General features: G+C 41.9%; 1 protein-coding gene across 1 annotated transcript in view; it reads right to left on the bottom strand.

Annotated features, from left to right (window-relative positions):
- LOC147031592 (phosphatidylinositol 3,4,5-trisphosphate 5-phosphatase 2A-like) overlaps positions 1-13581 on the bottom strand; it is a 138025-nt gene that overhangs the window by 99398 nt on the left and 25046 nt on the right. The window contains exon 3 of the mRNA XM_085865643.1: positions 11516-11579. Within this exon, the coding sequence (XP_085721769.1) occupies positions 11516-11579 (64 nt within the window). The remainder of the gene's footprint in view (positions 1-11515; positions 11580-13581) is intronic.

The following is a 13581-nucleotide window of genomic DNA, read 5'->3' as shown; positions in this document are numbered from 1 at the left end:
ACTGGTAATAGGGACACTGCGTCAGCGGTATAGCCGTGTCCCTAACCACTGATGCAACCAGCAGCCATAAGGGGAGGGGGAGGGAGGAGAGGGGGAGGGAGGAGAGGGGGAGGGAGGAGAGGGGGAGGGAGGAGAGGGGGAGGGAGGAGAGGGGAGGGAGGAGAGGGGGAGAGAGAGGGGGAGAGAGAGGGGGAGAGAGAGGGGGAGAGAGAGGGGGAGAGAGAGGGGGAGAGAGAGGGGGAGAGAGAGGGGGAGAGAGAGGGAGTCACTCAATCTGCATTTGGCCCAAAGCACACATCAGATGTCACAAATATTTGTCGGAAGGTGTGGTCAAGTACAAAGGAAAAATATGCACCATTCCAGGTTTTCAGGTACTACTGACCCCATCTGTCAAATGTTGTAGCCTTCCTCATCCTATTTTGAGAATTGGCACAGGCTGTATTTTTCCATTTTCTGAAGAAATTACTCATCGTTGACTTGGGAGGTCTCAATGTGAAGGAAATGTCGTGAATCTCTGACTCTCATTCCATGGTGAAGGTTAGTCGATTCTCCTAACTTGCGGCATATTGATTACAACCGAGTTCAATACGTGCTGTACACCTTTATAAGCCCCATGCCGTGTTTTCAGTGTGGAACGAATATGCACGTCGAGGTTGAGAGGGTTCATTTTAAGTTTGCTCGTGCTGTTCCCAATACATTTAATAATTCAGGTGTGCATCTCATCTCCAGTTTATTAGGAAAGTGTCACCATCTTTCTAAATGTCCTCCTGAAAAATATGACTGGTGAGCAGCCTAGATATGCTTAATTATGTGCTTGGTTTACGCCGAACTGACCAGTATTCAATTACCATATAAATTTGGTCTACTAATTGCAACAAGTGTTGGCAGGATAGCTCGGCTTTGAGCCGTTTCGTCTGGGTTAAATTCCTGATCCGATGATAAAACATCTCCCTTGTGGTTCCGAGGCAGGGCTTTGCATCAAAGAGTGTGCCAATAATTTTTTGTGTGCATAGTTTACACGCAGATTCCGAATTCCAGCCTTCGCTCTAACGGGGAAGAGCAATGACAATCCACCCAGTGTGTTCCATGTCTCGTCACTGCTTCAGCAGAACCAGTGCTGTGGGAAGAGTCTTCTCTGCCTCATGGTAGATGTGATGGGTGGTTGAAGTTCAGTTGAACCCCTGATGGAGTGACCAAATAGCATTCTGACAGTTATTGACATAAAGGGAATTTGGCCATGGTTATCAGTCAAAAAAGGTTATCAGGCAGGACAACTCAGAGGGAAGGTACTCACTTCAAACTCAGTCTGGGTTTTAACCCTCGATTCATGCGGATGTACAGTAGTTTGATTGCAAACTTTCGTTATCCCTCTGTTTTGATTTGCTGTCCTCCTTTGCAGGCAGGATGTTGCACCATTGATTATGCCATCGTTTTGAAAGGGCAGCTAAGTTAGCTATCCCATCTGTTGCTGATTGAAGACTAAGTCGGCGTCTTTCGAAAAGAATAGGCCATTGTGTACCTACCCTATACCACAGCGAAATTTCAAATCTCAGCCTGAAAATGTAGTCAGTCGTGAGCCGTGCACATTAAAGTCTCAGCTATTAAACACCTGTGACCTGTCATGGCATCACCCCCTATAGGATGACCAACCAGATGGTGAAGACTGAATGAGTGATCCTATAGGATGACCCCAATTTACAGCTCAGACATTCATAAGGCAAAATTTTTTCCACTTATAGCATAGAGGTGTGTGATGTTACGACTCATCAATATGGCAGCCTCAAACGATACTGCTGGAAATTTAGTGAGCTACAATAACGAGATATATTTTTGCTCAAAGCACGATATCACGTGGATCGAGTGGATTTCACATCGAGGTGGGACATTCATTCCCATTGCATTTGCCATCACAGTGAAGAAAACCTTTTGATCACACGCAGCGGGAGGAGGATAAAGCAAAATCACAAGAATCCTTCCATTTAGTTGAACAAGTTTACATCATAAGTCGTCAGAAAAAAAAAAAAACTTGTTTTAATTTATTTTTCCAGTGATCTAATGCTTGTGGAGGCAGTTGCAATAAATCACAAGGACAAAATTGACTTAAGAAGACATCGGTGTATTTTACTGGATTACAGGAACATTCGTGGACGATGGAGAAATCAATAGAATATAAGGGATTTGAACATGGGATTCCAGCCTCATGTGTTTGGATCAGAAAACCAAACCAGCCAACGCAACAGAATGTAAAATAGGTCATGTAACACTATAACATACCATTTTCAGCTCGTTTCACCACTAGCATGACAATACGATAGCTGCCTACCCTTCGCTTCAATTTTGATGTGTGACGTCATTTGCAAAAAGCCAAAAACGATGTTTTTTCACTTGTAATGACCTCGATTAAACAGCATCGTCAGCAAGAATTCAAATGAACGACGTGTGCATTTAATTATTTTGTATGACCACGAGTGTGTCATCATATCATAGAAAATCCTACCTGTTCATCACCAGCATCTGGGAAGTTGGATTTCAAATATGCAAGATTACCAAGAAACAGGGAGTGGGGCTAATGTCAACCACTGGGGAACATGTACTGGAGGGAATTATTGGGCAGATAGGAAAAATACTTTAAAGGATATCTTTGGATGATTTTACATTTTATTTTTAGGTTTACTGAATTATGGGTATCACCAAGCAGATTAATCGGATATTAACAGATACAAATCATTTAATACAGAGTAACTGGAATTAAGAAACTCCTTCAAAGGTCTGTATGACCCGGTTGCCCCAATATCAATTTCCTGTACGTACTGTATATTAGAGTGTTACGGGTGGAGTTTCCAGCACCAATTTCTCAACTTGTTCGTCTTTCGGCTGCTCCCGTTAGGGGTCGCCACAGCGGATCATCCGTTATGATCCGCATACTGATTTGGCACAGGTTTTACGTCGGATGCCTTTCCTGACGCAACCCTGGTCGCCTCTTACGACACAGGGATAAGGATTGGGGTTTGCCATGATTCTGGGTTGCCCAACACCCCCTCATGCCCAGTGCAGAGCTCCCGTCCTCAAGCGATCCTCCAACCCAAGCCTCCGAGTAGCCGGATTACAGGCGCACGCCACTACGCCCGGGAGCACCAATTTCTCAACTATAATCACAAAATCTTTTAAACATTTTCAGGTGTTTGTGTGTTTGTTTGTGCATTTGTTTGGTACTCTTTCATGGCCGAAACATACCAGCTTTGGTACCAGAGGCCCTGAATTTTGGGTGTAGGTGCTTCAGAATGTGGACATGGCTTTAAGTTTTCACATGTTGACCTTTTGAGGCCTCTATAAAGAAGTGCATATTGGGATGTGGGGTCAGGTAGTGCTGCCGCCGGCCCGCAGGCAAAAGGTAACCACCATGAGACCATTAGCTCCATCGCTCCTCAATGTCCAACTCCATAGCTTCTCAATGTCCAACACGTCCCAAAACCACCACTGAGAAAGGCTCATCCAGCCAGGCAGCACCGGGTACCCCCTCTCCTGTATGTATGTATGTATGTATGTATGTATGTATGTATATATATATATATATATATATATATATATATATATATATATATATATATATATATATATATATATATATATATATATATATCAAACATCAGTGGTAACAGATGGACAATCCCTTCAATAATTGTCTAGTTTCATTGAGTTGTCAAGTACTTCTTTCAATGGAAAGGGAGAAGAGTGGGGGTTGGGGGGGTGGTGAGTACAGCAGCGAATTTTTATCCCCCCCCCCCCCACGAAGGGAGGGAGCGGGATATTGTAATCGTCCGGTTTGTTTGTCTGTCTGTCTGTTAGCAACTTTACGGCAAAACGGCTTTCGCAAACACTATCAAATTTAATCCACAGGTGGGCAATGAACCTTGGACGACCCCATTAACTTTTGGGTCCAATTGGATCAAAGGTCAAGGTCAAGGTCACGGAAAAATTAAAATCGTTTTTCGCTCATAACTTCATCACAAATGATCTGATTTACTTCAAACTAAGCTTATAGTGAACCTTATTCTATTTGTCACTTATAATTAATCCTACCCATTCCTATAGTGAAAAATGCATATTTGTGAAGATCGGTAGGGTCCAAAGTTTTGGGGGTCATGGTCATCGGTCAAAATTACAAATTTTCCATTATAAATCAAAAAAGGTTAGGAATATGCGTGTTTACTATGGAAGACATATCAAGTCCTTTATTGGCTTTCATTGGACACCATGGCCTTTGACCTTACGTGGCGTTGAAAGGTCAATCATTTTACGGTCATAACTTCGTCAAAAATGATTTAAATTGACTTCAAACTAAGACTAAAATATTCCTTATAATCAACATTCAGGTTAAGGATGTATAAAATTTAAATTTGATCCCCAAAATAACTTTACGCCTTAAATGGGCGGGATTTGTTGTGCCTGGCACCACTTGTTGTTCTTGTTTACGTAATTTTATCGAAGTGTTATTTGGGGTAATCCTACTTATCGGGAATACATGCAAAACATGCACATTTGGCAAACGACGGAAGGGAAAATTAATTGTGTGCAATGTTTCTTATGTTCCCGCAGCCATTAAATAATAGTTGGAATACAGTCAAACAAGGGGGCAAATGTAACCAGGAAAATAAAAAGGAAGAGATAAGGAATGAGTGGGTTTCCCAGTCAAATATGGGGTGAGCTTGGGAGACTGATAACTGTCAAAGGGGTGTTTGGGCTGATTAGATGGCTGACCTGTTTTATGTGATTGTATATCCCAGTAGTTGTGTCCGAATAAATGGTGAGTGTCAAGTGTCGAACAAGATGTCACGGCTAGATCTTTATTCTGCTGATGTTACGTTTTAAAGGTAGAGGTTTTCATTGTGAATATTACTTTTTTATGATTGAAGCTGTGTGTGTGTGTGTACATGTGGCAGTTTAAAGGAAGTGAAGTGTTATCAGGCTTAGCCGGAATGGAAAATGTGGTTTTCGAACAAGGAAGTGGTGAGCTGTGTCGATCATATAGAACTTCTCTTCACCGACCCTTTTCATAAAGTGGCAATGTCTGGCATGCATTTCCTCCAATATACATTTTCAAGAATATGTAAGAATTTAAAATCCTGTCTTTGCTCATTTGGTGTCACACTTGATTGATATTGGCAAATGTCGACAAGGCCTTGATTTAAAAGTTGCCATATTAACGAGGCCATGCCAAGAAGATTCCCCAAGAGGAAAGGAAACGATGGTTTGTTTTACAGCCAAAACTCTCCCAATATGAACAGAATCACCATGTTCATTAACACCCTGTTGTGCTGTACACATGTGTGTCTTACAGTAATGAAACTGCCATGAATGCAAGAAGAAATACGAGTTGTTCGAACGTACAATAGTGGTTAATATTTGTGGAAACATCACTGTGGAAACGGCATTGTTCAGAAACAATTTATTTGAAGCCTAAAAGAAAATGGCAAACAAGAAAAAATTTGAGAGAAAAAAAAAAATCTCTCAATGGTGAAAAATCGACGAGAAAATTTTAAAGTCTCGTATCTGGATCCGGATTCGGATCTTCACCAAAATCGAATCAATTCGTCCTGATCGTATGTATGCAACCTGCCTACCAAAGTTTCATTTGAACCCGTCCACAATGTTTTGAGATGTTTTGCTCGCAGACAAACAAACAGACAGGGGTGAGAACATAACCTCCATTCACCTTCGGTGGTGGAGGTAATAAAGTCGTCATAAAAGGTTGCCCTAATCTACAAATAAGCACATATGTTGGCAGGCCAAAATAACTTGGAGAAAGGCCGTAAGAACACTTTTGGTCAAAAACGACAACTTCACCAAGTCGTGGGAAAGATCTCACAAGACACCCTGCAATTTGCATTCGGTCATCCAAAAAGACTACGTGTCGATGGTGAAGATGTGATGGAATGTGATGCGTCATCCCAAGGCACCTCAACAACGCTCAGGTTGGTTGGGTTTCGGGGATTGGGATGGCCAGGGAAGATGTGAGAAGACAAAATTAAGTGCTGAAAACCAATGATCCAAATATGATCTTCTTTACCATATCTAATCTCGTCTGTATGTTCATCCCATGTTCATTTGTCCTCCATCCCTCCATTGTGAGTTTAATCTGCTGGTACGGTGCAGAGGTATAGTGCACCCACCTTTGAGCTGTTGATTCTGCGTTTGATTCCTAATCGGTCCATAAACTGTCAGATTGTTGCTTAGCAGGCAGGGAATTGCATCACAAGGTATGCCGTCCCTCAGATGGACGTCCATTAAGCTGGGTGTCCCATATGCAAGCATTAGTTGGTCGATGTTAAAGATCCTGCGGCGTCTTTCACAAAGGAGTTTTCATCCATAAATCAGATGCAGGACAATGACATTCGGAGACAATGTACAAATCAACACAGTATGTGACGTTTTAATCCGGTATCATAATTTGATGAACTGTGTGCTCAAATGGGAACAACTGACAAGTCAACCGGAAGCCGGCCAAGCAGTTATCTATCTCAACACACCGCATGTATCTGCAAGCTCGATGGTTGAGAACCTGTCGATAAATGCAGTTGTGCTTTCACGAGGTGTTTCCTGCAAAGGCTGTGATTCTGGGAACACCCAGATCATTATCTTTATCGACATGCCAGTCAGTGCAGCCTATTACAAGCGCACCCACTATCAGACCCCTTGTAAAGTCACTGACATCCTTCTGCTTTCACAAATTTGGAATAATCTGGAATAGTGTTCCCATTTAAACTACTCACGATGTAGGGACCCAAGTTCAACCCCCCATCGACCGTACATGTTTCATGTTTGTCCATCGTCTACTAATGCCCTTGTGAATTCATGTAAAAGTACACTACCACCTACCCAACTCATTCTCCATGTTTTGTCAAAACTCGTCCACAATGTTTTAAAATATCATGCTATAATCGTTTTTGGACCGATTTCTCTCAATGGTGAAAAATCACTAAAAATTCTATCCATATTCTATCCGGAAAAAAGTTTCTGGATCCATATTTCTGATCTTCAGCAAAATTGATCTTCGTAACTTTTTGAGATATTACGCTCAATCTCAATGTTCTGGAGTACCAAATTTATACAAGATATCTCTTCTTTGAGACTCACCATTAATGAAGTAGTCATCGTAAATGATTGGATGTTGGATTGGGATTAAAATAAGAGTTCATCCTGCTGGTTACATCATTACTAATATGCTGTTGATGCTGTTTTGTGTGTATCTCTATTTAGTGTACCTCTGTACATTAAGGCAAGGATTTGTAATTTGTTCAGGTTGAGGGGATAAATTGGCTACTCTTTGCAAAAGACACCGTGGGATATTTGACGTCCCACCAGCAAATGCTCGCAGACAGGACACCCGACTTAATGTGCATCTGATGGATGGCGCACTCATTGATGTAATGTCGTGTCTGCGAAACACAAAGATGAAAGTTTCTATTCAGGTGGGGAATCGTATCCAGACGATTGGAAGCAAAAGGCAACCACTACATCTGAGATATCCTCTGAAGTTATTCTCATGAGGCTGCTGGAGGAGTTGCACACCAGGCTTGTCAACCCTACACTTGAAGCAGAGCTTTTGGGAATCGGTATCATCAATGTCATACACTTGCAAAATATACCGAAATTATATATTTCAAACACAATAGTCAATATGATGGTTCGATAACACTCGTGAACATTATATATTATTGCTAAATGTTGACGTTGTGGCACTTCTCTTGGCCTAATGGATTAGAGGTGTGTGTGTGTGTGTGTGTGTGTGTGTGTGTGTGTGTGTGTGTGTGTGTGTGTGTGTGTGTGTGTGTGTGTGTGTGTGTGTGTGTGTGTGTGTGTGTGTGCGCATTCAGAACTTGAAAATGAAGTTGTCTATCGTGGTATTGGCTGCAGTACAATGAAGGCTTTGTGATGAAGGCTTCAGTACAATGAAGTACCACGGAGATGAAGCGGGCTGAAGCTCTGCTAAGCTTATGCCTCATAGGCAAAACCTATGCAACTGCTAAAGGCCCGGTCACACCTTGACGTTTTAGCCAACGTATGCCGATTTTTGAATTTTTTTTCTAAAACGCTGGCACACGTTGAATACGTTATGGGTAAGTTTTGATAACATTGAGAGCACGCTGAAAAACACTGCCATATGTCGTTGTACGTTGGCTTTAAACGTTGTACTTTTTGGTTGTCCTCAAATTTTTTCATGCTTGAAATTTCACGACGTATGCCAGCGTATGACTCACACGTTCCGCTACGCTGGCCACAAGTTGTATGCACGGTCTGCGATCGTTGACAGACGTCAACACATGCTACTTGTAAGTTAATCATAAGTTGAGACACGCCGAGGTAATGTTTAGCGTACCCGAAACTTATTTCTAACGTATGATTAACGTGTTGTTGGCACGTTACGCGATCGTTGCCACACATCGACAGACGTTACTTTTAAGTTACTCATAGGCTGAAAGACGTCGGTATAATGGATCGTCCTTGCGTCCGCGTCCACGGCCACGGCCAGGACACTTATTTGCAGCATTCTTCAAACTTTTCTTCGGCATGACGAGGATGTTCACACTTCGATGTCTAGCTTGGCTATGATTCCAATTGTCCATCGGCAGCGTCTATTTAAAATAGTCGAGTTTGAGCGATTTAACACGTTCAGAAGAAACGCTTCAAATTTCCAAACCCCAGCGTCAAAAAACAAAGGCGAGTGACAGCAATTTATATCGTTCATTGTAAACAATGAAATAGCTGAGTGGTACCGTTTAAAAGTCGTTGAGTGTAAAAAAAATCCAATTGTTGAGCACAAGCGTCTACTTTCAATAGTGGAGATGCAGCCATTTAAATCGTTGAGTTTATCATTTAAATCGTTAAATCGTTAAACGCAAGGACGATCCATCATAACCCACACCCTCCCCCTCACACTCACCTACTACTGCCAACATGAACAAACTACTACTAATCCTAATACTGATACTGATACTGTTACTGCTGACATGGACATCGACTCAAAAAGGACTCGAAAACACTGTTGGGTTCCCCTTTTATGAGCAGCATTTTTATATACCAATTCCCAAAACCGCTGGGAACACGTCTTTATATGGCAGTTGTAAGCTAGAAACACGTTCATTTATTTTTTTGTCGACCGGAAGACGTCATTGGAATACGTCTACATACGTCGATGTGTGTTGGGACTACGTAAAGAATTGGTTCAAAGCACGTCAAACATAAGTTAGAAATAAGTTTCGCGTAAAAAAGACATTACCGCGACGTGTTTCGACTTATGAGTAGCTTATAAGTAGCCTTTGTGGACGTGTGTAAGCGTCCACATATCCTGTGTAAAACTTATCCCCATCACATGCGGAACGTGTGTCATACGCCGAGTACGTCGTAAAATTTTGAACATGTTTAAAATTTCTTGACGTTCTCTACTTACTACGATGTATGATAGCGTACTTTAGCGTTCTACTCACGTATACCAAACTTATTCATACCGTATTTGACGTGCCCCAACGTTTTAGACACATTTTTCTTAGGTCGGCATACGCTGGCAAGATCGCCAAGGTGTGACCGCGATGTTGACACTTCCATTTCTACGGCAGTTATGATTTGAATCGTTGTGCGTCAGCCTTTTAATAGGCTACGTCACGACATCGTCGGCGATGCGTGCAACGCGCTATGCCTAAGTTAGACTATCGTTGGGCATCGGTTGTGTAGGCCGACAACAGGTTCAGCATTCGTTGGTATAAGTTATCTATAACACAACGAAACGTTATGTGTCCGTTACCAATGTGTTATACATAAGACCAAGTCGCTATGAATACGTCCGAATCTTTAAAAAAAAACATCAAAAGTTCAACGTAAGCCAGCGTTTTACATACATTTTAATACGTTGCCATCGCTGGCTAAAACGTCAAGGTGTGACCGGGCCTTAAGCTGGAAGAGCCGTTTTCAAAATTCAATTTACTCGCTGCCCCCAGAACTGTTTTGTATACCACAGACAAGTTAATGTGTGGCACACATTTCCTGTTGGTTTGGATGAATGCAGCAATAGCTGGTGTGGCACTTGCTTCCTGGTACCAATGGCGTCTGATATTGATTATATATATAAACACAAATACACAGTATGTGTGTGTATATATATATATATATACATACACATACACATGTATAAAAATATAAATATATATATTGTTTTTTATATGTATAATTTTTCCCACTGTATCGGCTTTGATGTCCTTTGATGTCAACACACAAAATTACCGTGCTTCCCCATTGTCTCAGGTCGCTCACCTGCATTTTTTTCATATATACATACATATATATTTATTATCTTGCCAAAACGAAGTTTTTGCAAGATATGTTAGTCAGCTTGTATGGTTTTTTTTGTTTGTCTGTAATCACGTATAAAAAAAATTCTGCAGAGCACTGTTATCATTGGAAATTTTTGTAACTTCGCATATCAGAGGCCTATAGAGGTCCCTTTCAGTGCACAAAATTTTGAAGGTCAAGGTCAAAGGTCAAGGTCACTTTGTCGCAAATCAGGGGAGTCGACGAAACCCTTATTTTTTGAGTAATTTTGATCGGATCGTCTTCAAACATCATGGGAATATAGTTCATGGTCTGGCGCTCAGCTGATTAATTTTTGGTGGCGATTGGCCTTGACCTTCATGGTTAGCGCCTAAGGTCAAACATATTTGACCCCAAGGTCAAATTTTCAAGTTTTAGGAACCATATCGTGTAGTACCTCAAATTGAACACCTCGATGAGTGCTTTCTAGATATGTCAAGCTTGAGACATTATGACATCATTTGGTGACGTTATGAGGCAAACGCATATTTTTCATGGTTACTCTGTAGAACGATTCTCATCGGAATCTCTCGTTGGCAGATATTTCTCAAGGAGTCGCTCCAGGTGGATAGCAGCTCTGTTCACCTCAGTGTGACCTTAAAGAAGTCACACGTGGTCACCTTTTGGCAAGATACGGGTCACTCTGTGGGTCACATTGGTTTATTATTTCTTTTTTTCTCATTTGTGGATGTTATTCAACGATTCTGTGATTTTTCCGGTGTATCGGCTTCGATGCACATCGGCACGCAAAATTTCAGCTTTCTTTGTCACCCAGAAGGTACCGATCTTCATATGGGTAATGGCTGACTGATGACGTGCAATCATTCCTTCACATGCTAATGCCATCTGTTATGTATCAGTAACACTTAACATCATCCCTCTCATTAACTTTTCTGAAATATTGAAGACTGTATACATTTTGTTGAGACACACCGCATATGTCAAAGATTTTGTAGACTTGACTTTCCCGTTTAAGTTTTGTGCATTTATTGTTTTGTTATAAAACATCACTTCCTGTTATTGACATCTGAATCATAAAATTGTTCTTTAGGCCCGCTACATCACATGAACAGTCGATGAGCTTTTTGCTCACATCACACCTCCCACTTATGCTGGTTCATCCGTGTTTAACCAGTTGCACATATCAGCTCACCTGCACACCAAGCGATCCATCCTCATCAGGCAGCACACGGTAAGTGTACAGCTCCTTTTGAAACCTTTCAGAAAGAAAACAGTGAAATCATCACTGATTAACCGCTCAATAAAAGTAATCATTTGTTTTAAACAGCCTCATAATTGTGGAATAAAGTCCACTGACAAGATAAATATCATTACAACAGTCGATAATAACAAAGGCAAGGTATTCAGTAATTTAAAAGTTATTGAAACTCATTACGGAACAATCCTACCCCAGGATTTAATCTCTGCATCACATTTCAATAAACAAGACCACCAATCAAGATATGTGCGAGGAAAACCAAACTGAACAAAATAATCACACACAGCGACCTTCAATGCAGGAGGATGTCCTTTGGTCCATCAAGCCTGCACAATCCTGCAAATTTCCATGTACCCATCTATCCCCAGTGCTTCCAGGTGCCGATCAAATTATATGTCAGTTCTGCAGAAATACTCTTCTGCACTGATTTCATCAATATCTTTCATTACCTTAAACATCTCCATCATATCTCATCGGAACCGCCTCCTTTCTTTCGTATAAAGCCCCATCTCCTTCGGCCGCTCCTCATAGCCGAGTCGAGCTAAGCCCGGAATCAATCTAGTACTGTAGCCCTCATTGAACCCTTTCTATGGACCAAAACTGTACACAAAATTCCACATGAGGCCTCACTACATTCCTCTACACTACAGGCTGTTCCTCTACACTACAGGCTGTTCCTCTACACTACAGGGCGGGGGGGGTGAAAGGGAGGGAGGGGGGCGGTGGGCGAGGTTCCACAAGCGCTAGTCTGGATTTTTTTTTTTAAGATACACCAAAAGGGGGCTAATGGAAGAAGGCATACATTCTGGAGTTGTTGGAGAGGGTCAGAGAGCTGAGACCCCAAAGGAAGCTAATCCAGAAGAGATGGTAAACAACAGTGAGGTCACCGACCCTCCTGCAATGTGAAAGCAGCAGATCTTGTGCTTCGATCTCATCACTGGATATTCCAATAATGTTGAAAATTTTAAATTCCACAGAATCCAGGAGAGAATGATGCGATACTGCAGCCCCTGCCGTTAGGGGAAAGCAGTACTCGGCTGTGAGTGTCTGATTTTTGGACAAACATGGACAAACACCTTACAGGCTGTTTGTGTCTCATTTTTCAAGGAAAGTCTTGAAATGAGGGAGGATGCCTACTCTCGGGCTGGTTTTGGAGGCACACTTTGCTACATGGGTCGTCCAGGAGATGTCATGGCTGATGATGAGTCCAAATATTTTAAGAGACTGATTCTCTTTCAGTAGCCGACCAGGGAAATAGATATATTGGTTCATTTGATGATCCTTCCATGGTGAGTGAGACAGGATTGAAGGATAAGTTCTCTTTATCAGACCAGAATCTAATCAATTCCAGATCAGCAGAGAGTGGTGCAACTGCTTTGTGCCGATCAGTGGTATGTTACTGTATGGCAGTGTGCAGGAGTCATCTGCAAAAAGGAAGAAAGGGTTTTCCAGAACATCGGAGAGGTCATTTAAGTAGACGAGGAACAAGACCTTCCCAAAATGCTGCCTTGGGGAACTCCAACTTCCCTGGGAGAGGGAGGAAAGGTTTCCATTGATAATAACATGTTGACTGTGTGAGTGGAGGAAGTCAGAAATCTAAGAATAAAGGCAGCCTTGAATACTACAGATGGAGAGCTTCCCAAGAAAAGCAATAATGTCAGGCTGCGTCGCATGCCCGAGATATGTCTCGGAAAATGGTCCAGGCCTCTTGTGTGAGATATAGTATCTCCAACCATTGCTGAGAGAGGGGCAGCAACATATCCCATGCTGAGTGACTGGTACAGAATCCATACTGATAGTCAGAGATCAGGCTGTTTGAAAATAGGAAAGACGTGAATCAGTAGCAATTGCGGATTCCTGGACTTTGCTTATAATTGGAATTAAGCTTACTGGTGCACAGTTGAGAGGATCTGTTTTTGCACCTTGTGGAAGACAGTACTGTTTGCCAGGTTCCAAGCAGACTAGAGGTGACGAAAGGAGAACAAGCTGAATAAAGTAGA

The sequence above is a fragment of the Eptatretus burgeri genome, chromosome 2 (assembly GCF_056783735.1).
Source record: "Eptatretus burgeri isolate ZD-2024b chromosome 2, Ebu_testis_v1, whole genome shotgun sequence".
NCBI classification, from domain to species: Eukaryota; Metazoa; Chordata; class Myxini; order Myxiniformes; family Myxinidae; genus Eptatretus; species Eptatretus burgeri.
This window is presented reverse-complemented; position numbering and strand designations above follow the sequence as displayed.